This window comes from Gallinula chloropus, assembly GCF_964237585.1.
Source record: "Gallinula chloropus genome assembly, chromosome: 20".
Classification (NCBI taxonomy): domain Eukaryota; kingdom Metazoa; phylum Chordata; class Aves; order Gruiformes; family Rallidae; genus Gallinula; species Gallinula chloropus.
The window spans coordinates 11013696-11038571 of NC_140105.1; the positions used below are offsets into that span (position 1 = coordinate 11013696).

The 24876-nt window shown below is 43.7% G+C and overlaps 2 protein-coding genes across 2 annotated transcripts in view; one reads left to right on the forward strand and one right to left on the reverse strand.

Moving 5' to 3' along the window:
• Positions 1 to 10958, reverse strand: part of MBTD1 (mbt domain containing 1) — a gene marked incomplete at its 5' end in the record, with an annotated part of 34762 nt that extends 23804 nt beyond the window's left edge. Inside the window, 5 exons of the mRNA XM_084273603.1 lie at positions 356 to 441; positions 535 to 649; positions 1475 to 1614; positions 2729 to 2930; positions 10938 to 10958. Coding sequence (XP_084129729.1) covers positions 356 to 441; positions 535 to 649; positions 1475 to 1614; positions 2729 to 2930; positions 10938 to 10958 — 564 coding nt within the window. The remainder of the gene's footprint in view (positions 1 to 355; positions 442 to 534; positions 650 to 1474; positions 1615 to 2728; positions 2931 to 10937) is intronic.
• Positions 10959 to 11652: 694 nt separating this feature from the next.
• Positions 11653 to 20700, forward strand: UTP18 (UTP18 small subunit processome component). Its single transcript, XM_084273764.1, has 14 exons — positions 11653 to 11952; positions 12142 to 12263; positions 12364 to 12459; positions 12952 to 13031; positions 13253 to 13338; positions 13950 to 14075; positions 14961 to 15135; positions 15467 to 15567; positions 16379 to 16469; positions 16785 to 16908; positions 17758 to 17932; positions 18548 to 18690; positions 19837 to 19896; positions 20568 to 20700. The coding sequence occupies exons 1-13, from the start codon at positions 11665 to 11667 to the stop codon at positions 19859 to 19861; spliced, it is 1632 nt and encodes a 543-aa protein (XP_084129890.1). The 5' UTR covers positions 11653 to 11664; the 3' UTR covers positions 19862 to 19896; positions 20568 to 20700.
• Positions 20701 to 24876: the final 4176 nt, after the last annotated feature.

Genomic DNA, 24876 nt, shown 5'->3' on the forward strand with positions numbered 1-24876 from the left:
AACTTTTTCCAATACTGCATCACCTGGTTGGTTTGATACTCTGTAGTGAGTTCAACCATTTTTGTATCTTGAATGTGAGAAAAATAACTTCACAAGTGTTTTAAATGTCTCCTTTTACTATTTCTTTGTACTATGAAAGTACCTGAGTGTTCAGAATGGTTTTTAAGGACAGATAAAACCAAACATACCTATCCAAAAGCAGTCATACTAACAGTTTACAATGTAAGTTTTACAGTTTGAGGCCATTAAACATACTTGAATATGAATGTTTTGCAAAAGTGAATTTAAGAATTAACATGGACTCTCTCTCTCTCACACACACACAGAAGGATAGTACATATTGAAAAATACTTACATGTTTAAAACAGGTAACAGGAGCTGCTGTAAAGCTATTGCTATTGATGTAGTTACCCCAGCTGAAACCTTCCACAGGGACAGCTGCTAAGAGAAAGTTATTTTATTTAGGAAGCTGTTAACGAACCACAAATCTTGTATTGCCAAGAGCTTGTTTCAGCTCTATTTATGTGCCATTACCTGCTTTAGTTTTTGCCTGGTTTTGTAAAGTTGCCTGGTACTGAGCATATGCTGCTAATTTAGCCACTAAGGGTTGTTTTTGTAGAACTTTAGCCTTCTTTGTTGGAGGTTTACCCTAAAACAAAAACAAGCAAAGTAAATAAAGAGTTTCCAAACTCCCATCAGGAAATTTCCATAGCTCTGTAGCTTATCTATGATACATTTAACTAGCATCAGTCAACTCCCTTTGTGTGTTGTTCTAAGTATCACAAAACTAACTGGAATACTAAATAAATTAAAAAAATCAGTAGCAAAGAATGTAGAAAGATGACTTTTGTACTAGTATTCTGACTTGAACAACATCATAGATGCATTGTTCTTTACCTGAAAAAAAGGTATCTTTTAAAAGCAGGTCAAAAGTAAGAACTTCTAATCTAATTTATACTGATGCAACATCTTGGCATTTGTTGCAATGATTCTGAAATAGGATATAACAGTACTTCCTGACAGTTCTAGCTCTTTTCTTGAATGTTACCAATACACTTGAATTATTATTTGATTCATATTTTTAGTGAACAGATCAAAACCCATTTTGCAAACCTATAAAGTTAAGACGACCCTCAAAACCAAAACACAACAACACTAAATAAACCTTTATGCACTCTAAAGCCAGAAAGTTTCTTGGGTGTGAGAAGCATGGAATTTCAAGTCACTACAAATGTAGACTGAAGATTTTTCCTGATCTTTTTCTTGCAGAAGGGACACTGCAGCAGAAATGAAATAAGGAGTCAGTAATTCTGCTGAGCAAAGTAATTTGTTCACGACTGAGACAATTCTGAGTTTTGGCTTACAACATGTTAGGAAACTTGATTTATCTTAAGACATCATGCAAGTTTTACAAACACAACGTTTCACAAACACACACTATGTCATAAATATATAAAGAAAATGGTGTCTGTACCGCTACCTGAAGTCTGGCCAGAATGCTGGCCTTCTTGGAGTTGGAGGAATAGCTTCTAGAGCACGACACACTGCAGAAGCGTTTCGTTTTAGAGTAAAAAGCGTCCCGGACACCAACCATTCCACACATCTCACATGTGGCTGATCAGAGGAGAGAAAAAGGCAAATGTTAAAAAGAGTGTAGTAAAGATCTCGGTTAAAAATTCAGAACAAAGACGACATCAGGAAGGTCCTGCAGGTGGCACCACCAAGCAGCTTCTGAAAGGGTTTGACCCCGAAGAGAACTGCACAGGAAAACAACACCCCCACAACCAATGCAGTGAAACTCTAAGACTCTCAAGTTCACTGGTGAAGGGGTGCCTCCTTTCCTCTCCTTATTAACTCTACCACTGGTAGAAGTGAATGACCCAGCTAAATCAGCTCAAGTGGATTTCTGTGTTTTCATGGTTCTCAAGGAAGCGTCTGGTTTGAATCCAGGCCTGCCAATCTTCATTTCCTCTAAATATTTGATACTTCCGACCTGAAACAAAACCAGATCTCTGTTTTGAAGGGTAAATTAGTACACCTGAAGTACTGTAGCCCACCAATTTCTTCTTTTAGCTTCAGAGGAGGCCAACAGCATCACCCAGAGTTATTTCATGATGAGTAAGTTCGTTACCAACTTATGCGGCGAGTGACACAATACCAAGATTCTATCCAGAGAGAGCTCTATTAATCACTAATTATTTTGGCCAAAATACTAACTTTTTTTCCTCCCAATGATGAAAGCATCTTCCCTTTATACACTCATTTGCAGCAAGCAGGTAGTAAAGAGGTATATATATATTGACAGGCTTTGTATAGTAGCACTAATGAAGTTTGCCAACTATAGAGAGGAGTATGTTTTAATACACACATGTATAACATCAAGGGCAGAGAGAACATATGCCCAAGCACAGAGGGTACACACTGACACTTTCCTCAAAGGACAGAAGCAATGTACATGAGAACACACACATGTGCATATACACACACCACAGAAGGGATATGTTCCCATACTATTTCTTTCCTGAAAGCAGGATTCAAGATCAATCTTATTTTAGTTTAGCAAAACCCAAACAATTTCCCCCTCCCAAAAGAGACCACCCCAACCCTTCAGCTGGTTTTGTCTGTTTTCAATCAGGACCAGCATTCAAGAATGAACTTTCACAACTCACAGCACAGGCTGGAAAAACATAAATATCAACCTTTTTGTACTCATGTAGCATATACTTACCCATGCCAGATTTGCCATCTGGGTAAGTATAGACCTGTCCATTGTTCTTTATAATCGGGAGACTGGATGGCAAAGGAGCAACCTCCTCTTCACTCTCATCTGAACTGGAGCTGCTGCTGGTGTCCTCACTACAACTATCATAACCGTCAAACATCCCGAATGAATCACGTCTTTTCCTTTCTGCTCGTGAAGGATGTTCTGTCTAAAAGAGTAAAAAACAAGAACAACACCCCAACAACCAAACCCCCGAAGAACAGCTGAGCGTTCTGAGTGCAAGTATTTCAAAGTCAAGCTTAAAAAGTTTCAAAGGTCAAAGTCAGCCTTCAGAAATAGATATACTAACAAACTGCTCTATCAGCACAGAGATACGAGCCACATATTGCCAATTAAATTAGTAATAGAGTCAAAGCCAGCCAATTTTTGGTATTGTGCTATACAGGAAGAAAAATCTCTCTCCCAATCCACTGAGAATACACAGTAGCAGTCCATACATTTCTTTTCCTTGGTATCTTCAGAGTTCATTAATCCTGATGTGCTGAATAATGACAAGCCACGCAGATCTTATATGCAAACAAGCACATTCCAGATGGCTGCAGCCAATTTCACTAAAACTCATTCATTTGAGAAAGCTGGGCAGAGAAAAGACAGTTCAACCAAGAGGGCACTTATTCCACAGGAACAGAACTGAGAGTGTACCTCTGCTCTCATGGGCTTGTGGGGTTATCGATTAATCACTCTGCTTCCCTGTGATTCAGTTTCTCACGTGTGGAACAGGAATACCTCCCTACCTCACAGGGATGTTCTGGGGATTAATACATTAACAATTATGAAGAGCTCAGTTACTATGGCAATAGGGTCTGTATAAACGCTAAAAGATAGAAAGGTGACTAATTTGTCACTGTCATATACAAAAACTTGTTATATAATAGTTTTCCTATAACGAGAAAAAATCTGAGGTCAAACTCAAACTTACAATTTTGAAGAACTCATAACAGATAAGAAATCTCCAGCAAAGACATTAAAGAAGCCTTAGCAATGAACTAATAATGTCTTTCCTGGTGCACATCCGATATATGCATTTTAATTTCAGTTTATTAATACCTCATGCCACCCTACTGAAATAAGGCTACAATGCGAGCTGCCCTCATTAAGCTAAAAGAATATAATTTCAAAGTATTTTCATTATCCTTAACAGTATCTACTAAGTTTCAGAGGAAATAACAGATAAAAAGACAATGAAGAATTTTACAATAGAAGCACAAGAGAACTACAGCCAAGAAAACAGAAAGGTTTCACCTCTACTTCCTTTTCCAAAAGCTACTTTTTGTTTAAAAGTCATTGTAGACAAAAATAATAAGATGTAATTGGACTTTTCCTTCTTAAATTGTATTTGAATTCACAGCTTTAAGATTCCATCATATTAATTTTCAAAATCCCTTTCCTAGAGAGTACACGCCTGAACATCTTTATTGTTGGATCTCATCCGAGCCTTCTTCTGCCACACTACCCCTTTATTGTAATATTCTCTGGTCTCCTTTGCCATCTGACTAAATCCTATTATGGAAGGATTTCCTTACAGTTAAAAGGGAAAACTGATTTCCACACTGACCCAATCCTAGCATCCAACTAAAAGGGAAAAAACCCATAACAAGCCACCAAACAAAAAGGAGTAAGCACAAAAGGCTCTGCCTAAAGGCCTAACACACTCAAACCAGCTCTGAAACAAAAAACCCCAAAGTCAGTGCAATATTAATTATGCACACATTCCTCTGCCAACTATTAAAAGTGATATTAAAGCCAATCAAAGCTTCGGATAGGACGTGACTTGACATCTCCTTGAAGGAACTGACAGCTGCCTGAGGTAGCTAGGGTAACAGTTGTGATGGTTAGAGGAAAAGCTACGTGGTGGCCAAACACCACCTAGTCCTGCCCTGGTAAAGAGTCCTACCTGTACAAGGTTACTGATGCTGTGAGCCAGAAAGATCAGTTACTTGTTTGTGTGTGCACGTGTGTGTGAATTAAAGCAGAAGTTGAGCACAACGTTGCCATGGAGACCATGTTCTGCAAACAGTGCCAGTAATTTACAGATCAGAACATGAAGACTAGTCATCTTCCTCAAGATTTCACAAACTCCTTGATCTCTCATAATATTTAACTTTCCCTGACCTAAGTTTTAGGTTTTTTTAGTCTTCTCTGCTAAGAAACAAACCCCAGTATGGTATTACCCCTTCCCAACAGCAATGCCAGAACACAGCGATGCCTTCAGTACTAGGGACAGATATTAGTGGTGTTTCAGAGCCCACGCAGGATCTCCTTCCTCATTCACTCATCTTCCCTAAGGCAGCTGATGTGATTTCACAAAGAGATTAGGGCCTTGTCCCACATAAAGGAGGACTTCAACTCTTTAGCAGAAGCTGCAGTACCAAGTAAACTCAGGACATTCATTTTCCATTCCAGACTGGAGGACTTGGGATCCCCATCCACTGGGTGGTTATGCTTTGTCCACTCACTCTGCTAGCAGAGCAAGGAGAAAGAAGAGATGCACAGCCCATTCCCACTCCCTACAACTCCCAATGCTACAGTAGAGAAACTCCACAGCCAGTTGTCCTGGATTTCAGCTGGGACAAAGTTAATTTCCTCAAGAAGCTGGGAGGGGACACAGCCAGGACAGCTGACCCAAATTCAAAGGCATATCCCATACCATAGGACATCATGCTCTGGATGTGAAGGAGGAAAGCAGTTGGTGCTCAAGGAAAGGCATTACACTCCAAGGGGAGCAAACTGCATTGTGTATCACCTACTTTGTATAGAGTTTTGTAAGTGGTGGTGTTAATTTTCCTCCTGCTTTGCTGTCCCCACAAACTGCCCTTACCCCCACCCATGAGTTTTACCTTCACCTTCCGATTCTCCTCCTACACTGACCCAGTTCTCAGCTGCTGGCTGGGGCTAAACCACACACCAGCGCTGCCCCCACTGCAAGAGCAGGTGAAAGAAGGAACAGGAGGTTCAAGGCAAGATGAAGGACCAGTGGCACAGAACAAAGACAGGCTACTCCAGGCAACTTGAAGCATGGTGCAAGATTACAACTGGAGATACCACAATAGCACAGGTGGCTCTTTTTTCTCCTTCTTTTGCATTGCATATATTTAGCATCTCAATATTTCTGCCAAACCCTCTTTGCCAAAATCTCCACAGATGATAAAGATAACATTTTCACTTTCTGTATGGAAAGTTAGGCTCTTTGCTAAGAAAGCCATTCTTCGGCATTGCATGAGTTCCTAAGTAGCAATTATCAAATTTGAGTTTAACTTGCTCTGTCAAAACAAGTCTCCTTTATCACTTTTTCATTTACTTTGTATTTGGCCATATTGCCCCCGTTCAAGCTATGAGGCATTCACAAGGGCAGCTTTGCTTATTGTTTAAAAATAATACTGCAGTATTTATAAAACATTTTTATCCAAGCTTTTGTTTGCCAGATTATTTATGGAGGTCATTCTTAATAATTACCAACCAGATAATAGGTTAGTATGGAAAAGTTACTCAAAATATCTTTTTTCAGACTTGGAAAAAGTACAGTTTTGCAACGAAAAAGGACAAAGTACTTTGTGTGTGGAAGTAGGTGGAAGTTAGGGAAGATGATATGCAAATACCTATGGTGGAATTTTGCTAGAGCAGATCAAAACATTTCTATTTTGATAATAAACACCACTAAGGTTCTTTTGATTCCATGTTGAAACACATTTGTAGAAAGAAGTGAACAGCACGTGGAATCTCTGATAACCCTCCCTGCAGAACTTCAAGGTCCTATTCTTACGCAAACTCCATCTAACAGCTGAAACAGTAAAAAGTTGAGGTACAACTCTGAACTCAGAGGCAGCCTTACAAAAAGGACAATTAAGAAATGCCTCAAACAGAATCAACAGTGAGATACAGCAGCTGCTTTGGCAACAGCCTGCAAGACTTCCTGCAAGTGATGAGCAGCAGTGTGCCTTATCAGCTGAGTAGGAGTATCTTGTCTGACAGAGAAGCACCTAACCATGGTACCTACAGGACCACTACATATGGGTGCCTCAAAGCACAGCTTATCACCCTACAAGACACTGCCACTGAATTTTGCAGCACTGCCTACAAAAATTCAGTCCTTCACTCAAAGAACCCACCAGAAACTGACAGTAGGAGCAACCTGACCTAACTACTGCAGCCATAGTAAGATCAATCTCTGTCTTTCAATACAGCTGTACAAGGAAAAAAAAAAGTCTCCTACTCTTAGAAGCTGGGTTCAGCACCAGAAAACTGCACAAAGGAGGTTGTCTCTTCCTCAAAATGGATCCATGTCCCTCCTTTACCTTCTAACAAATGAGGGAATAGCATCTGCACATCTGAAAAACATGCTTTCAGCAGGAGTCTAGTTTACTGTAAAACACAGAACCTCAAGCAGTAGCTCCACCTCTACGGAAGAGTCTACTAGGACATTAAGCAGAAGCAACACACAGACAAAAGAACAGGACAAACTTTTAGGCACACACCAGCTAGGGCTTATTTTCTTAATGAGATTACTGGTTCCTCAACAGGGAAGACTTTTGGACAGAGCAATACAAAGTCTAGGGTAAGTGGGACTGGCAAATAAGCCTGAACGATTATTTGCTTGGGGGTTTTCTCGCATACTTTTCTTTATTGAAGGGATGGGTGGGGAAAGGAACTCTTAAGAACTGCTTTCTTATTCTGCCCAACTTCCCATTTTCCTGTTCTTCCTCTCCTCCCTGTGAATTCTTGGCAACAGTGATTTTGAAAGAAATACTTTTAATTAACCATTACACAAGGCAAACAGTAAGATAAGGAATACAGCTAAGGAAACCGGTTTCCCTAAAAGCAGGAAGCCAATTCTAAACAAATATGAAAAATAACCAGTTTCTACTCTCTTAACATACAATTTAATTTGGTCAGCATACTATAGCTTACATTGGATATAGTAACTACTCTTTCAGCAGAAAAAGTTGGTCACAAAGTGAGAGCAATGCATGCCCAAAGCACAAAATAAAACCATTTAATATTAATTAGACATCAAATACTTACTCAGGAAATTGCTTTAGTGTCTTGATGAAGACTATACTCAGGTATTGGCAAAATTTAGGAGAAAGTGTGAAAACTTGCTACAAAAAAAAATACCCCATTAAGTAACCAAACTCTTTAGCCCCAGATAAATGCATCCTGGACAAAGAAGGATGATCCCAAAGGCTTCAAACCACTCCAAATGGTTGTACTACTGAATCAATTTAGTGCTTGAATTCATAAAGGCAGCAATTTAGAGCTTTTTACATAAGAGCTGTAGCTTAACAAAGGCCTACCAGCACCTATACAGACAGGCATCACTTTCTATATTCAGATCTAACCCCCAGGAACAGGACAAAAGTATGGACAGATGGCATTTGAGACAAAGGTCAACAATGAGGTCACCACAGTCCTGAAGCCAAGGGTCTGAGATAAGACACATTTACTTAAATCACACATCCTTAACAAATTGTGCACTTCCCATAGTCTACTTCCAAGTTGGCATTAAATGTGATGCCCAGCTTTTGTTTTCAAAAGTCCATTAATCTTTTAAGACTACAAGCTTAGTTTTAGCTCTGGATGTGAGCATTAGGAAACACGCCGATGGAACTAATTTATTACAACTCATCTGAATGTAAGCTGGCCAAAATAATTTACTGCAGAAATACTAGCTTGCCCCCTGAGGAACTGAAGTCTAATTGTGCCTCATAGGATGAGAAAAAAAAAAAAGAAGAAAATGAAAACATGGTATCAATTTAAAGGCAACATACTTTCAGCTTTCATTAAAAACAAACAAACAAAACCCCCAAAGCTCAACATCTTGGGATTCCTGGAAATCAACCAACCAAATTTACTTTTTGTTTTATTACAAGCAACTCACCTCTATCTGGAAATGTGCCTTCCACTCTTATTATAAGTAAAATCTCTGCTGGAAAATTACAGAAATGTTTTTTCCTGTCTCTTCATTTGCTATGTCTGACAGCATTTTGTCTGAAGCCAGTTTCTGCTGTTTGCCAATGGTTTTGTCCATAGCCTCTTCCCCAGGGGGTTTCACACAAGAGGGGAGACTCTTTCATAAAAAAATATATCAAATTAGCAGGCAATTTTGGAGGGGGTGTGTGATGATTAATATGTGAAACATGAGTTTTGAGCAAACTGAAAACCTGTTACAAACTCCATTATGTTTCTACAAAGCCCTTCCCGGGCTACGTGGAAGAGGCAAATATTTCACTTTAAACACCATGTTACCATTAAAAGTATTATTTTAAACGTAAAAAGACCCCCAACATATAACACCACCAACCCAAAACCAAAGTCTTCACCGCCTGAATTCATTCCATGTGCTCAGAGCCAGCAAAACATCCCACACGCCCAGAGTGTACCGACTTACCTGAGAAATGAAGGTATGCAGTAGCAGTTTGCAGAAGGTATCAAAAGCCTTGCAAAATTAAATCAAATTTTAGAAGGTAAGAGAAATGAAAGCCAATGAGAGGGAACTTTTGCACATATTTTCATTGCTGCCACAGTCACCTAGCTCTTGAGGGAACCTCAATAAGGAGAATGCTTACTTTTAGTCTACAATCCTTTTGCACATGCATGAGCCACTCTCAAGGAGACCTGAACTGTTCTCGTGGCATAAGCAGTAACTTCCACAGAGGAGAGAATATACCTCTGCTGCTTTTCCCTGTAACTTACATCACACACTTCCTCAAAAATGATCCCTAGGCAGAAGCAACGAGCAGATACTACTAACCTTCCAAATTCGACTGCCTTTTTTAAAGGAACACATTGTTTTCGTTCCTGTTTAATGTTCCAGGTTAAGCTCTCTCACAACCTTTTCCTTATATTCCTCACAAGTTGAAATGGGACTGGTACAAGTAATTGCATCAAGCAAGTAAGTAAATGCAGGTTCTCAGACTTGCAAAATAACCTTCATTTAAAATACAGAAGACTGGCCTGCAGCTTTCAGTTCTAACTAGGTTTGGATGTGAAAGCATCACAAGGGCTGCCACCCACGTTTTGAATCGTTATTTTAAAATTAATTACTTATTCACACGGGGTAGCTTCTACCATACTCAGCATACGCTTTGCAGGAGGACTTTTTTCTTTTTAGAAAAATAGAAAAAACCCCGTAAAACATCTCCAGCAACAGCCTGAAAGTGAAACTGGTTTCACGGGTTTAACGCTCCTCGCGTTGAGAGCAAAGTCACAACACAAACAGTCACAGAAACTCCACGGAGCAGGGAACTGGATGCGGAGAGTCCTGAGCTCCTCAAGTGCCCATATCACAGAACGCGGCACTTCAAGCCAGCGCCACTGGAAAACTAAACCCTGAAGACTTCAGCTGCGAGAGGAAGTTGCTGAAAAGCACTTGAGCGCACCCGGAGAAGCGTATCCCCCCCTCACTCAGCACCAGAGTGCCGGAACGCTCCCTGACTACCGGCAGGAAGGAGGAGGGGAGGAAGGAAGAGCCCCAAAGCCCAGCCCGGGAAGGCCGGGGCAGAGCGCAGCGCTCCCCCCCCACCACGGGACCACAACAAAGGGGGAGCCGCCGCTCGCCGCCTCCACGTGCCCGCGGCTCCCCCGCGGGTGACAGGCTCTGCAGCGCTGCCAGCGCCCACCCCCGCGACACCCCCCTTTCTCCCGGGCCCGAAGGGGGGGGGGGGGGGGGGGGGGTGTCTTCGCCTAGGGCTGCCCCCGCCCCGCGGGACGGCCAGGCGCCCCAGGGGTACCCACGATAAACTTTCCGCGGCAGCACTCAGTAGAAAGCCGGCCCCAAGGCAGCCCCGCTCCGCACCCCGCGGGGGGCCGGCAAGACACAGCCCCCCCCCACGCCAAGCAGGCACCCCCACCCCCCGCCGAGCCGTCCCGTCCCCCCTTCCCCAAACCCGGAGGGCGCTGGGGCCGCTCCCCTCCCACAGAGGTGCGGTAAGCAGCCTCCCCCAGCACAGGCACCATGGGGGGCCGCTCAGCCACCAGCCCCTCAAGTCTCGGCTGCCCCCCCGCCTCCCCCCCACCGCACCCTGCCACAGGCAGCCCGGCGCTCCCCTCAGGCACCCGGAGCCCCCCCTCGCCCCTTCGCCAGGGCAGCCTCCACCCCCCCCACACCCCCCCTCCCCGCCCGCCACAGCTGCCGCCTCCCCCGGGCTGCGGTACTCACCAGGTCCTTTGTGTTTTCCATCAGGCCCTCATGGGCAGGAGACGCCCGCTGCCTCTGCCCCCTCCCCTCGGCTCGGCCCCCTCCGCCTGCCGCCTCCCCCTATGAGGGGCCGGGCCCGGCGGGGCAGGAGGCGGCCTGGAAAGTTCAGCCTCTCACTCCGCCAGAGAAAGAAACCCAACTCCCTGCGCCGGAATATCAACAACATTAACATAAGGCCGCTGCGCATGCGCGGCGCCCGGCCCACCGCGCGCCCTCATTGGGCTCCCAGCTGTTTGGGGCTTCCTCGCTCGCCGTACCCCCTCTGGGAGAAACCATTGGGAAGCGGGGGAGTCGAGCGGCAGGGCAGAGATTAGGAGAGGAAAGCCGCCCCGCCACGCCTCTTTTAGCTTCTCGGTGGATGGCGGCGACCGCGGGGAGGCCGCTAAAGCTCGGGTGAGAAGCAGTCGTTGTCACGCGAGGCGGGAAACCCCTCCGGGCGCTCAGTGGAGCGGCCCAGCCGTGTGGCCGCGTCACGCGGAACGCGGGTGGGGGGGAGGAGTGAAGGCAGGCAAAGAAAGGGGGTCACGTGACCGCGTCACGTGTGCTGGGGAGGGGCAGCGGCACGAGCCTATCCCCCCTCCCCCCCCCCCCGCCCGGGGGCGGAGCGAGCGAACCAGCGAGCGCTTTAACCCGGCACGTGGGGAGCGCGCGCGCGTGTGTTCCGGTTCCGGTTCCTTCGTCTGCAGCGATGCGGCCGGTCGCGCCGCGGCCGGGCCTGGCGGCGCCGGGCAAGCGGCGGGCGGCGGGGATGAGGAAGGCGAAGAAACCCTCGAGAGCCGCGAGGCCGCGCCGGCCCCGTGCGGCCGGGGGAGCGCCGGCTCGGCAGGCGGCCCAGGAGGCGGCTCGCCGCGCCCGGCACCTGAAGGCGCTGTCCCGGCCGTCGGGCGCCGAGCGGGAGCTGGAGGAGCTGGTGTTCGGCGACAGCCTCAAAGTGGAGGAGGACGAGCTGCTGCAGCGCCTGGCCGGCGGCCAGCGGGTAGGGGTGAGGGTCCGGCGGGCGGCGCCGGCCCCGCGGCCTTTCCTGAGGCCCGAGCCCGGCGGGGCGGCGGCTCCTGCGGTCCCGAGCTGGGGCTGGCGCTTGTTTCGGCTCCTTGTCCCTGCTTGTTCCCCGCTGCCGCGTCCGTGGCTGGGCTAAAACGCGCTGTTGGGTTGTTTTCCGCTTAAGGCTGCAGAGAGGAGGAGTCCCCAGAAGGACTCCAGTGACTCAGAAGTGGAAAATGAAGCAAAAAGCAACTTCGTGCCGAAAAAGCCAGCCTGGGTGGATGAAGATGATGAAGCTGAAGAGAAGTAAGCGGGAGCTTGCAGGGGCGGGAGTGGCAGTGCCCTCGGGGTGTCTGTAAGTGGCTCGAGTAGGAATGACCGCCGTGTTCTGTGCTTTTCCCCCCAGCGTTGATATGACCCATCGGTACAGGAAGGACTTAATGAGGAGTGATGCTGAGAAGATACTCACAAAGAAAAAGCTGAAAAGAAGACTTGAAGAACAGTGAGTCTCGTTGCTCTGGCTAACAACAACGTTAAACCAACGTTTAATATTTGTTCTAGTAGAGCTGTACAAGCTAATTGCTCTTCTAGGGATTTATACCAGCAACGTTTTATAGGGCTCTGTTGCTGTGTAAGTGGAAGGGTGGAAGATACTAGTATGGTATAGACTGATCTGAGAAGTGAGTAGAGTCAGATAGCAAATCAGAACTTCAGGTATGTTTGAATTGTGCCAATGTGAGTGTGTGTTGCTCCAAAGAAGTGTGCTTTAATGTTTGGCACCAGTCTTGTCTTGGTTTTTTGTTTGGGAAGTCAGCAAAACACAGGAGATGGAATGAAATTTTAAAAAACTTGCATAGCACGCTAAGTACAAGTCATCTGGTAAGATTGTAACTGTCTTACTGCTATGCCTTGTAAGTACTTAGCACATAGAAGGAAATGATTCTATAAGTTTTGGTTGTTTTCTCTTCCTTCTGTCTCTCCCTTCTCTTGCTAGGTTTCAGCAAGCTATGGGAGGAGTTCCTGCCTGGGCTGATTTAGAAAACAGGAAGAAATCCAAAAAGACTTCAAGTGATAGTAAATAAATCCATTATTATTCTAATAACTGTTTGCCTATTCAGCTTCTTAGAAAATATGTACTTTTTTTGCTTTCTGTGTTTTCTGATAATATGCTGGATAAGTCAGCTTTATTCCTTCCTTTTGTGTGCTTTGATTTAATTTGTTTCTCTAAGGAATTTAGCTTTTTACATGGGAGTCTTTGTGGAATTAACCTTTTCAATGTACTTTGGTTTAATTAGATGACAGTGATGAAGATGATGATCTGCTGTGCAAGACTGGCAATTTTGTATCAAACTCAGAGTCCCTGCCAAGAGGTATTTTGAAGGTAAAAGCAAGTGTCTTTCTACTCCAGATTGACTCTTATGCACACTTTGACTGACTTGTTCTATTTGATGAGTAAAGTTAGTGATTGTGTTAATTTCTTCTTTACTTTTGTAACTGGGGTCTCTCAAAGCAATTGGACAAATTGCATAATTCACATGATGAAAGCATGATGCAATAAGTTGCATTGTTTGATATAAGAATTATCAGTAGCAGCTTGTAGTAGGACTTCGATTCCTGCATAGGAAGGACGGGGATTCTCTCCCAACTTCGAGGCTACTGAAATGCTCTTTGAGAAGTGACAGCCTTAAATGAGCCTTTCTTACATTGTCTCCTCTTCTACAGCTATTTCAGATAGGCCAGAATCCAACTAATTAACGTAAGGTGTTAATTTCAAAGTAATTAGAAAAGCTGGGTAATTTTCCTATGTTGTTGCAATGAAGCAACTTATCAAACCGACCCTGAACATGTTCTGCTCAAGTCGTGCTCCCCAGATGTTCACACAGGGTTTGAGATCTTGCTCTCATAGAATAAGCAGTTAATAACCTGGCTGTTCACCAGCACACTGGAATGTGGAAGCTGTGGGTTTCTGAAGCTGCCTGATCTGTGTTCCAGCTCAGCACCTGCTTGCCTGCCAATCAGGAACGTTTTGCTACTGGCAAACTGGCGACTGTGCAGTTCCACCCCTCTGCTCAAGTAGTCATGACTGCTGGACGGGATCGATCCGTGTCACTCTTCCAGGTGAGGAATTTCAGTCACTGTGTGAATAGCCACTAATGTGGACTCTTTTCTTTCTTAATGTGCATTCATAAGATAGGCTGGAACGATAGACTTTGCTCTCTTCATGTGATGGTGTGCTCACAGGGGCTGGAATGTCTGTGGTTAGAATGGGACTTGCATGATTAAAGGCATCTTATTGGAAGAAGCTCCCATCTGTGACTTCATACCAATGACTTAAAACTAAGTATGCCTGTGTTCTGCATCAGAGTTTTTAGTTGAAGATTTTCTTTAACAATGGTTTAAGATTTGTAGTGCTGAGGCCTAATGAGACTTTTTCTGAAGTTGTTTGTAAAGCCTCTAGCCTGAGGAGCAGTTCACTTCAATTCAGACTGTGTAATATAGCTGGGGAATCATTTCAGGGTTAGAGAGACTGTGCTGCATCAGGGAGCTGCTCATCTTGGGACATTCCTGACCTGCTCCCCTGAAAACCACAGATTGAAACTCCTATTTAGGGACTTTCAGCTTGGCCTAGTAATAGTAAAATTAGGTCAAAGAGACAAGATGAATTTGACATTCCCACAGGGCCCCAGGAAAGAACCATGTGAAGCAGACCTTTCCATTTAGAAAAGCACAATGAAGCAATGATTTGCTCAAAGCCTGGGCAAGACAGTGGGAAATGTAAGAGGTGTGAAATATATCCAGGAAGGCTGGGAGTGCCTGGTATGTAGGATAAGGAGCTAAGAGCCAGGCTATCTGTAGGTTGGGAAGAGAGGAAGGCATGAGTGCTTCAAACTGGTGTGTACCTCTTGCTGTTTAGGTCTCTTGTACTGGCTGGTTGATGTGTATTTTCTATGTAAAAATATTTGATAAGTTCCTTAATACAGTGATCTGGTTTCTTTTTCAAAGGTTGATGCTATAACGAACCCAAGGATACAGAGCATCTATTTAGAGAGCTTTCCAATCTATAAGGCTTGTTTCAGTGTTGATGGAGAACAAGTTATAGCCACTGGCACTCACCATAAAATGTTCTTTGTGTATGACATGATGAGTGGAAGTATTATTCCTATACAGAGAGTAAGAGGTACGTTTTACAGTGCTTGAAGTGTCTGGGGCTAGTTGAAGCTGTCTCAAATAGAGATGATGTGACTTTGCTTTAAAAGGAAGTGCAGTGAATTGTTAGAGGAAGTAATTTTAACTTCAGGGATTTTTACTCAAGTACTTTTAGCTTTATTTTGGGATGTTAAAAGTTAATTATCACAGGCAAACAAGGCTGAGCTGTAGCTTTATGTGACTATTACAGAAATGGAAAGCTGAAGTGGGAGTCAGGTCTTATCCATATTCATCATGCTTCTGAATGTTGAGGAAAGAAAGTGAACTATGCCAATTGGAAGTTTTGATTCTCTTTTTTAAAGGCATAGAGGAAAGGTTTCTCAAAGACTTTGAAGTCTCTCCAGATGGGTCATTTATGCTTCTAACTGGAACTTCAGGTTACCTTCACTTGTTGTCGATGAAGGTAATTGCTCTTCACGGTTCATGTACCTTCAATTTCTTTGTACCTTTTCCCTTGCAAATCTACTTGCTTATATTTAATTTGAAAAGCAATCTAGCTTTCAGCTGAAACAAAGGCATGACACATCCAGTGACAGCTTTCAAAAATAAGCTGTTGAATCAACTAATGGGGGCTTTAGAAAATTATTTTGGGGTGCTGACTATGGAGTTCTCTTTGGGACTGGTGGAGCTAAGGCCAGAGTTTCATGGGCTTTTAAGCTGTCACTGGGAGAAGTTATATGTCAGTATAGTATTTCAGCTGGTTGCATGAACACTGCTGGCAAAAGGAATGGCCTCAGTATGGAAACAGGCATCTGAGGGTGGGAGAAATACAGGACTGCTTTTTTGGGACTAGCACTGGCGCAGGCTGGTGTCCTGTGTGTGTGAATCATGCCATGGGCTGTGATTCATAACACACAGAGAGAGGTTTTCAGTTTAAATTTAAAGATGTGAAATGCTGGCAGCTGGATTTCTTTTAAATTTCTACTAGTGAAAATACTTCAAAAGTATGTTCAGCTCCATTATGTGATGCAGACTCCTCAGCAAGGGAGCAAATGAGTGTTTATTGAACAAGCTGTAGCTGTGCAATAGCAAATTGATCCCAGACTCGTGAGCATGAGCTTGTGCTCTGGTCTGCAGGCACTGAAAATGTTGGTGCTGTTCTCTTAATGTCAGTGTAGCCAACTTAAGACTTTAATGGGACAGGAGTATGGAAACAGCTTTCCTACCGATTCCTGTGAGAATCATTGTCACCATTGTTGTTCTTCACCCTATAGACAAAGGAACTGATTAGCACTATGAAGGTAAATGGAAGATGTACTGCATCTGCTTTCACTTCAGACAGCAGTAAAATATATAGCTATTCAAGTAAGTATTCTCTCTAATAGCACTCCTTGTAATTCCATTCAAATTGCCTAAGTTTTTATGAATCATTTATCATTTTACAAAAATAGTTAAAAGACCTTATGCCAGTGTATGTCTTAAAAATATAACCAAATGATTGGTCATTAAAGAATTGAGTAAATAGTATACCTCTAGCTGTTTTTTTGATGTTTGGTTTTTTTGTTTGTTTGTTTTTTAATGCCCTCTTTGATACTTGTCATCTATTTAAATTTTACCAAAACAGGCAGACAATGTGTTCTGTATGTATGGTTTCTAAAATGTACTTTATTCTGCAACCAGAGGAAGGTGAAGTTTTCATCTGGGATGTGAGAAGCAGAAAGTGTTTACACAAATTTGAAGATGAAGGTTCCTTGGAAGGAAAGTGCATGGCTCTTTCAAAAAATAACCAGTATGTGGCCTGTGGGTAAGTGACTTGGATTTGACAACTTCTTCCTATCTTATATTGAAGCTAAATAAGTAAACTTATTGGTGTTTGTGAGAGTGTAGGAATGTGGAGTAAGTTACCTTTTAGTAAGGTTGGAGTAGAGGTGAACAGATAAATGTTGCCTATTTTATCATAATAATTTAATTTACTCTGTGTATATCTAATATACCATAATACACTTCATACCAACATCACTCCTCATGTATTACTATTGCTATATATAGGCTTAGCAGTTAATTTTGATACCATACCAACTGAAATCACAAATTCCATAGTACAAATGGCAGTTTAGGGTCTTGCCCCTTCTCTAGTTCTCTTTCTGTACTCCTCATTTGGTTCCTGCAAGGTACAGTAGCATTTGAAAAGATGCCTCAACTCAAAGCCACAAACTTTGAAAGTGTTTCTCCAGGGATACTTGCCAAGCTGCAGCTTCAGCTGGCACCTTTAATTCTTTCAAGTGAGACTAGTATGTATTTTCTTAGTCCACTGTTGAAGAGTGTGTTAACCCCACCCACCAAACGTGAAACAAGTTCAGACTCTTCTGATCCCAAGCTCTCATGGCTTTCAATTCATTCTGTTGTAAGAGATGAGCTTATCAGGGTTCTACACAGGGAAGTGTGTGTCTTTATATAGAAATAAAAGCCTGCAGAATGCCTCCACTAGATACTGTTATAAACTCCAAAGTCAAATCAAGCACTAAGCAAAATACCATTACAAACTCCAGTAAATAATTGGAAGTTATGTTTTAAATTGAACAGTGGCTATGCAGGGTGATGTGTACTGTAAATAGTACTTTTTGGTGTGGACTTCATTAATTTCTTGTTTTAGTTCAGCCTCAGGAGTGGTGAATTTATACACCACTGATGCCTGTCTGAAGGAAACCCGTCCGAAACCAGTGAAAGCCATAATGAACCTGGTCACATCTGCCACGTGTGTGACTTTCAACCCCACCACAGAAATCTTGGCAGTGGCTTCCCGGGAGACTGATGAGGCTGTCAAATTGGTATGTGCAGCTTCTTTGCTGCAAGCTTTTTTGTATCTTGATCAAAAATGGTCCTGGTGGTGTAATAGAACATGTTACTGAGCAAATAATGTGTCCTGCAAAATACACTAGAGCAGGTCAGGATGTGTACAAGGTGCTCTATGTTTATCAGGAGATGTGTTGTTTGTTTTTCTTGTTCTGAAAAGAATATCTTATGTTCTAGTTTACCTTCAGTTTTGCCCTTTCTTTAAGATGCCATTGTTTCAGTCCTATAAATACAACTCTGTACCAAATCTGATTTTTCCAGAGGGTTCTAACAGTAATGGTCTTGATATGGTGTTTTTCCAAGCTCATTCAAAATTTTTTGCTAGCCTTGTTAGAGTTCTGGCCAACAGCAGAACTATTAAATTAACCTGAGGGCTTGGAAGCCCGATTTTACTAGCTTAAGTGTAATTAAAAATAAATGAGCGCCCATAACTGCATTTATAGTGTGTTCCCTGCATCTAGTAGAACTCCTGTATACAAAGAGATGTAGGATAGGACACTTCAACGTTGATTTTCAATTTTAATTTTGTATAACTTGAATTCTAGTGGCTTTTTCCTAATCATTATAACTCATGACCTGTTTCTCAACAGGTACACATTCCTTCCTATACTGTATTCTCCAACTTCCCAGTGTTCAGAAGAAAACAGATCTATCTTGCTCAGTCTATGGACTTTTCTCCCAGAAGTGGTTTTTTCTCTGTAGCAAATAACAAAGGCAAAGCTTTGTTATTTAGGTATGTACTAAACTAGAGTCTTTAATCTCAAATAACATGTTTATATTCTGTAAGATGGGGCAGATGACTTGTAAGTTACAAGGTTTGACTTTGGGATCTGAATTTTGCTTCATGACTTGACTGAATGCAGAGCTGGCTTATCCATCTGGAGAATGAGCGTTGTTTGCCATCTGATTGTGAAATACACACTGCTGCAGGCATCCCTGTCAGAGCTGTCACTGTCCTTTGCTGAAATAAGGAGGATTTAAAAAAGCTCTCCTCATTAAAGAAAAAAAGTTCAGAGGATTAAAAGATACGTGGTACAGTGTTAACATCTGTCTCTGGGGTTGGGTTGCTCTAGTTGTACAGGCAGGGTGAGTAGCATCTGAAAGGGAGGGTGACTGAAACCTGCACACGTTGCTCAGAGGTCATGTGGAGTCTCCATCCTTGGAGATACTCAGAAGCCGTCTGGATATGATCCAGGGCTGTCTCTGGGTGGTCCTGCCCTGGGCAGGGGGGTTGCACCAGATGACCAGGGATGGGGATGCACCAGGTCCCTTTCAGCCCCAACCATTCTGTGATCAGTGCTCGGGCTCAGTGAGGGTTGAAGCCTTGCTGCATGTGGCAAGATCTCATGGTTTGTGGTGAAGGCATAGGAATTAATGTATCCTCTTGGCAGCTCAGAGTCTAGCTTTAATGTGCAACTCACACTCAGTGATTTCTGACAGCTGAACTTTGCCTTTTTGTAAGAAGGGAGAAGTAGTGGGGTTTTTTCCTGCTGGTGTGGTCAGGGTTGTGGGACAGTACTAACTCACAGCAGGAGTTACTTTGTAGACAAAGTAACTTGAAAAACTTTGTATTTTTAATGTGAGGTTTTAGTGATTTACAAAGCCTGACATGGAGTAAAAAACGACTCCCAAGCAAGTCTGTAAAAACATGAATAAGTCTTGTGATTTGTCCTTTATTTGGATTTCAATTACATATTATAATGGCACTTTGAATAACTCTAGCATGTGGATGATTGCTCTCTTTTCATACACCTGTATTTCAGATTAGCTAAAATTACTCAAAGTAACTCAACAGCTGCATGGTTGTTGCTTTGTTGTGGTGCTCACTCAACAGGTTACAGAAAATTTTACATCTGTCTCAACTTTCTTTTTTCTTCAGGCTGAAACATTATTCAGATTTTTAAAAGAAGGTACAGGAGAAAGTGGAGCAGTAACTGAGGTAAAAGCAGCACTGGAACTGTTGGTAAATTGTCTTGAGGAACATTATTTCCATTTTGCTATCTCCACCTCTTCATAGATGGCATTAAGTTCTGAATAGTGTGTAACCAGAAACTCCTCTCTCTGGCTTGCTCATGTAGTAGGTTCCATGTGATGGGCAGGAGTCAGGCTTGTTTTACCAATCTTAGCTTTCCTAATAATGCTCTTGCAGGGAGCTGGTGGTTCAGCTAAACTTCTGCTCAGTCCTGTTGACAACAGTTTTAAAACCCTGAATATGTTTAAATCAAACTCACAGTCAGTGTTGTTAGAAACAGCTGTAGGCTGGCAGATACTTGGCGTGATCCTGGTATGAAGTCATGTCAGTGTGCCCACACAAGCCTGCATAATTGCAGTTTGAGATTACATAAGTCACTGAAATTTGGAGAGGAGCTTGTGTGCAGATGTGGTTTTGCTGTACACTTTAACCACTTGGTGGGGAAACTGGAAAAGCTTGTAACAGCCTTGACAATAATACTGTAGTCTTATTTCACCCAAAATGTGTTAATGATTGGAAGTTAAACTCGTTCAGACTGGGAGCAGGCACATCTTCTGCATGCTAAGCTTGCATTGAAAGTTTGAGGGCTAAATGTTTGGAAGATACTAACAAATTTCCCTGTGCTGATCTTTCCCCAGGTGGTGTAACCTGCAGATACAAGTACACTGACTAAGTCAAACAAGTTTTTTTACTTCCTTTGGAAGCTCAAAAATCCTAATGTAACATCTGTGGTTTTGAATGTCATTTCTTAATAAAAAAGTTTCCAGACAAGTTGTTTCAACTTTTCCCAATGATCTGTGTAAGCAAATGACTAGGTAGTTTTTAAGCCTTGGCATTCAAGCTAGCATCTTCAAGGATTGCTTAAATGTCTTGAGTAGTTTCCATTTCAGCACTGGAATAAATCCTGTCTTCATAAGAACTAGCTTTTTGTGAGCTGCAAACTCTGCTCCATGTGCTTAGCTTGAGTTTTTCCATCAGCCAGATTCATTTGGGGCTGGGTTGGACACAGGATTTGTGGACTGGAAGAGCAAGGTAACCTGAAACCCTGTGTGTGGAAGGTGTGGTAGTTCAGCCAGTAATGGGCCAGCTGTAGCTTCAGAAGAGCCTAAACCAAACAGTGTGAAATGCCACCCTTGGTTGTTCTTGCTGCCTCCTGCGTGTCACACAAACACCTGCCTGTAATGTCATTTTAATTCTTAAGGAAGAATTGTTCTGCTGGTTGTGAAATTCTGCCACCCTTAGGGTCACCCAGCAAGGGTGGCTCTGCAGTGGGTGTGGGGGTTCTGCACCTGATCCCAAATACTGGACCTCTGATGGCTCAGCTCCTGAACTGGACACCTCTTTCTTTTTAAACATGTGAACAAGAAGGTGACAGGGAACGTGATACAGTAAAACCCCTGGGAATAAATTGTGACTGATACGGTCTCTCCTGCCAGGGGACAGGAGATGGGACAAGGGGCAATGGGCTCAAGCTGCCCCAGGGCAGGGGCAGAGCAGATGCTAGAAACAGATTTTTTTTTTCCTGAAAGAGTTGTCAGGGCCTGGAACAGGGAGGGGCTGAGTCACCTTCCCTGTGTGTGCTTAAAAAAAAGGTAGATGAGGTACTTTGGGATCTGGTTTAGCACAGGACAGGAACGGTTGGACTTGATCATCTTAAAGGTCTTTTCCAACGTGGTGATTCTGTGATCCTCTGTCCCCTTAACAAGAGGCCGCTTTTTGGGCAGTAGCATCAAGGGTCGAGGTGCTCCAGTAACCAGTGGTGAAGTCATTGAGCCTTCACTGAAAGCAGCATTACAAAAAATGTTCTCTGAGCATGAGTAAAAGGTAGTTCTAGTGCTGTAAAAGATGATTAAATACACAAGTGCTGTTAAATTCTTGTCATATTGTTTTAAGAATTAGAATATTGTGTTTTCTGAAGGAATAGGTTTTTTAAATGCCTTTTCCCATGATTCACTGTAAGATGAGAATTGGATCTCACAAATGAGAGGAAAAGCAGAATATGCTCTGGAGGTGTTAAATTGTCTTCAGTGATAAGCTGAAGTGTTGTACTAAACCCAAACTAAAGACCTTAGCGTGGAAAAGTAAAATGAAATTACAAGCTCACTTTAAGGTGCTGCAGGATTCTCCTGTTACAAACAAATCTAGCTAAAACCTGGCTGGGACTGAGACACTTCAAGTTTCAGAACTGTAGATGCTGAACCTGGATTATGACTTCACTAGAGGGCAGCACCTCACCACTGATTTTGGAGACACGGCTGCTTCATGCTGTGGGAACAGTTGTCCTGTGGCAGCACTATTGGTGGGTGAGGCTTTGGTGCACCTTCTCTTAATCATTGCTGCATTTCACTATTGGGGAGGTTTCAGTTGTGTGACTTCATCCACAAGGCTATTATGTCATCTTAAACCAAAGGGAGGTAAAGGTATTGTAATCCCATTTGATCTGCTTGTTCTGAGACTGCCCCTCTCTGCATGGTGTGTGTTTGTCCACTTTGCCCATCAGAAAACCATACCCCTGAATCCAGTGATTTGAGGCCATGCAGCCAGTCACTAGCAGACCTAGAGATGGAACTGGGGAATGAACGGGTCCCAGGACTTCAGTTCGCCTCAGCAGGGTGGTTCCTGATGCTTTTGCTTAAGAGGTAAGAGGTCCAGATTGGATGCAGCAGGAGAGTAAATATGTTGTAAGATGCACTGAGGTGCTGTGTGCTCTTGTATGGCTGCAAGTGTTTGCAAAGGGTGGCAGAAGGGCAGGAGAGATTAAACACTGCTTTTCTGCAAATTCACAGAATCACAAGGTTGGAAAAGACCTGTGAGATCATCAAGTCCAACCATTCCCATCCTGAGCTAAACCAGATCCCGAAGTACCTAATCTACCCTTTTTTAAACACACCCAGGGAAGGTGACTCAGCCCCTCCCTGGGCAGCCCGTTCCAGGCCCTGACAACTCTTTCAGGGAAGAACTTCTTCCCCTCCCATCTGCTCTGACCCTGCCCTGGTGCAGCTTGAGCCCATTGCCCCTTGTCCCATCTGCTGTGCCCTGGCTGAAGAGACCATCGCCCACCTCCCTACAACCCCCCTTCAGGTAGTTGTAGGTGGTGATAAGGTCTCCCCTCAGCCTCCTCTTCTCCAGGCTGAACACCCCCAGCTCCCTCAGCTGCTCCTCATAGGATTTGCCCTCCAGCCCCTTCCCCAGTTTGGCTGCCCTCCTTTGGACTCACTCAAGGACCTCAATGTCCTTCTTATAGTGAGGAGCCCAGAACTGGACCCAGCACTCAAGGGGCAGCCTCACCAGTGCCCAGTACAGGAGCACAATCATTTCCTTGGACCTGCTGGCCACACCGTTCTATCATGTAAATTGCAATTACTAAACTCAGTCCTGAGTTTTGGGGGGCCCATCAGTGCAAGAATGCTTAAGCTTTGTACTAAATAACCTTCAGTCTTGCTGGTGCCTTTTTGTTTCTTGGCAAACAGAATTTACTGCCCCATCCAGTGTAAAAAAAGGAAGACTTTGCCTTCAGAAATGACAACATCAAGGTGCTTATTGTGTTTCTTAATGGGTGTTGAGCAAGGACACTTCCATGTACTCAACAGGCCTTAAAGGTTGGATGATACCAAGTGTTGCAAGAAGGTGAAACTGTTAGTAGTGTGGGTCCAGGAATATTTGTTTGCAGTGAGATGAATTATGGTGAAGTATCCTTTATCACTGCACTCCCATTCTGAGAAACTCCACTCTCTGTCACTGTGCCATGTGTTAATTAAGGTTCTGACCTATTTAAAGCCTCTTTGTGTTAAATTCCTTTTCTCTTAGCATGGCTTTTATTTTTTTCCTGGTGTTTCTAAGCTGAAGTTCTTTTAATGAATTATTTCTCTGCTTTTCCTCCTCTTCCATTCTCCTTGGCAAAATAAATTTTATTGATGTAGCCCATTAAATATTTATCACTGCAGCCTTTCCCCTTCAGGCTGCGATCTTGTCCGATTTTGCAAGCTAAAGAGAATGAGTCTGGTTGGTGCTTAGAAAGGAAACCTCCAGGAAAAAAAACAATGGACTAGATGTTTGGGGGGCACTGGTTATTTAGAAGATTGAGGTCTCTACTAACTCTGTCTTGAATCTGCTTGACCCTGCCCCTGGTTGAGAGCTGTGTTTGGGTGCAGATGGTTTAGCAAATTAGGCGGAATGATGTTTTTCTTTTCTCCTGTGTCTCATTCAGTACCCAGGGCTGCTGCTCTCAAAATTATTTGGAAAGTTATGGTTCTGTAAATCTTTTCCATGTGGAACTGTTTGAACAGCTACGTGATTTTGTGCCCAGTCATGGGCTCCTTGTGTCCAGTTCTGGGCTCCCTGGTATAAAAAGGACAGGGATCTCCTTCAGAGAGTCCAAAGAAGGGCTATGAAGATGATTAAGGGCCTGGAACATCTCCCCTATGAGGAGAGGCTGAATAAGCTGGGGCTGTTCACTCTTGAGAAGAGAAGACTAAGGGGGGATCTAATTAATGTCTATAAATATCCTAAGTATGGGATGCAGGGGGAATCAGCCAGCCCCTTTTCAGTGTCTGTGGGGACAGGACAAGGGGCAATGGCTGCAAGTCGGAGCACAGGGAGTTCCCCACCAACATGGGGAAGAACTTTTCCCCAGTGAGGGTGAGGGAGCCCTGGGACAGGCTGCCCAGGGGGTGTGGAGTCTCCTTCTCTGGAGAGATTCCAGCCCCATCTGGACACCGACCTGTGTGACCTGTCCTAGGGACCCTGCTTTGGCAGGGGGGTTGGACCCGATGGGCTCTCGAGGTCCCTTCCAACCCCTACAATTCTGTGATTCTGTGATTTTTTCCCAAACACTTGCTGATGGGACAGCAGATGAGATTCTCTGCTGCAGATGCAGTGTGGAACCCATCTAGTGGATGTGGCAGTTGTAGCACATCTTGAGAAGAAGCTGTTCTCTCAGCTAAGGGT

Coding starts and splice junctions, on each gene's coding strand:
- UTP18 (XM_084273764.1), top strand. CDS start 11,665: ATGCGGCCGGTCGCGCCGCGGCCGGGCCTGGCGGCGCCGGGCAAGCGG. Junction 12,264..12,363: donor GATGATGAAGCTGAAGAGAA/GTAAGCGGGAGC, acceptor TTTTCCCCCCAG/CGTTGATATGACCCATCGGT. Junction 15,568..16,378: donor TTCACTTGTTGTCGATGAAG/GTAATTGCTCTT, acceptor TTCACCCTATAG/ACAAAGGAACTGATTAGCAC.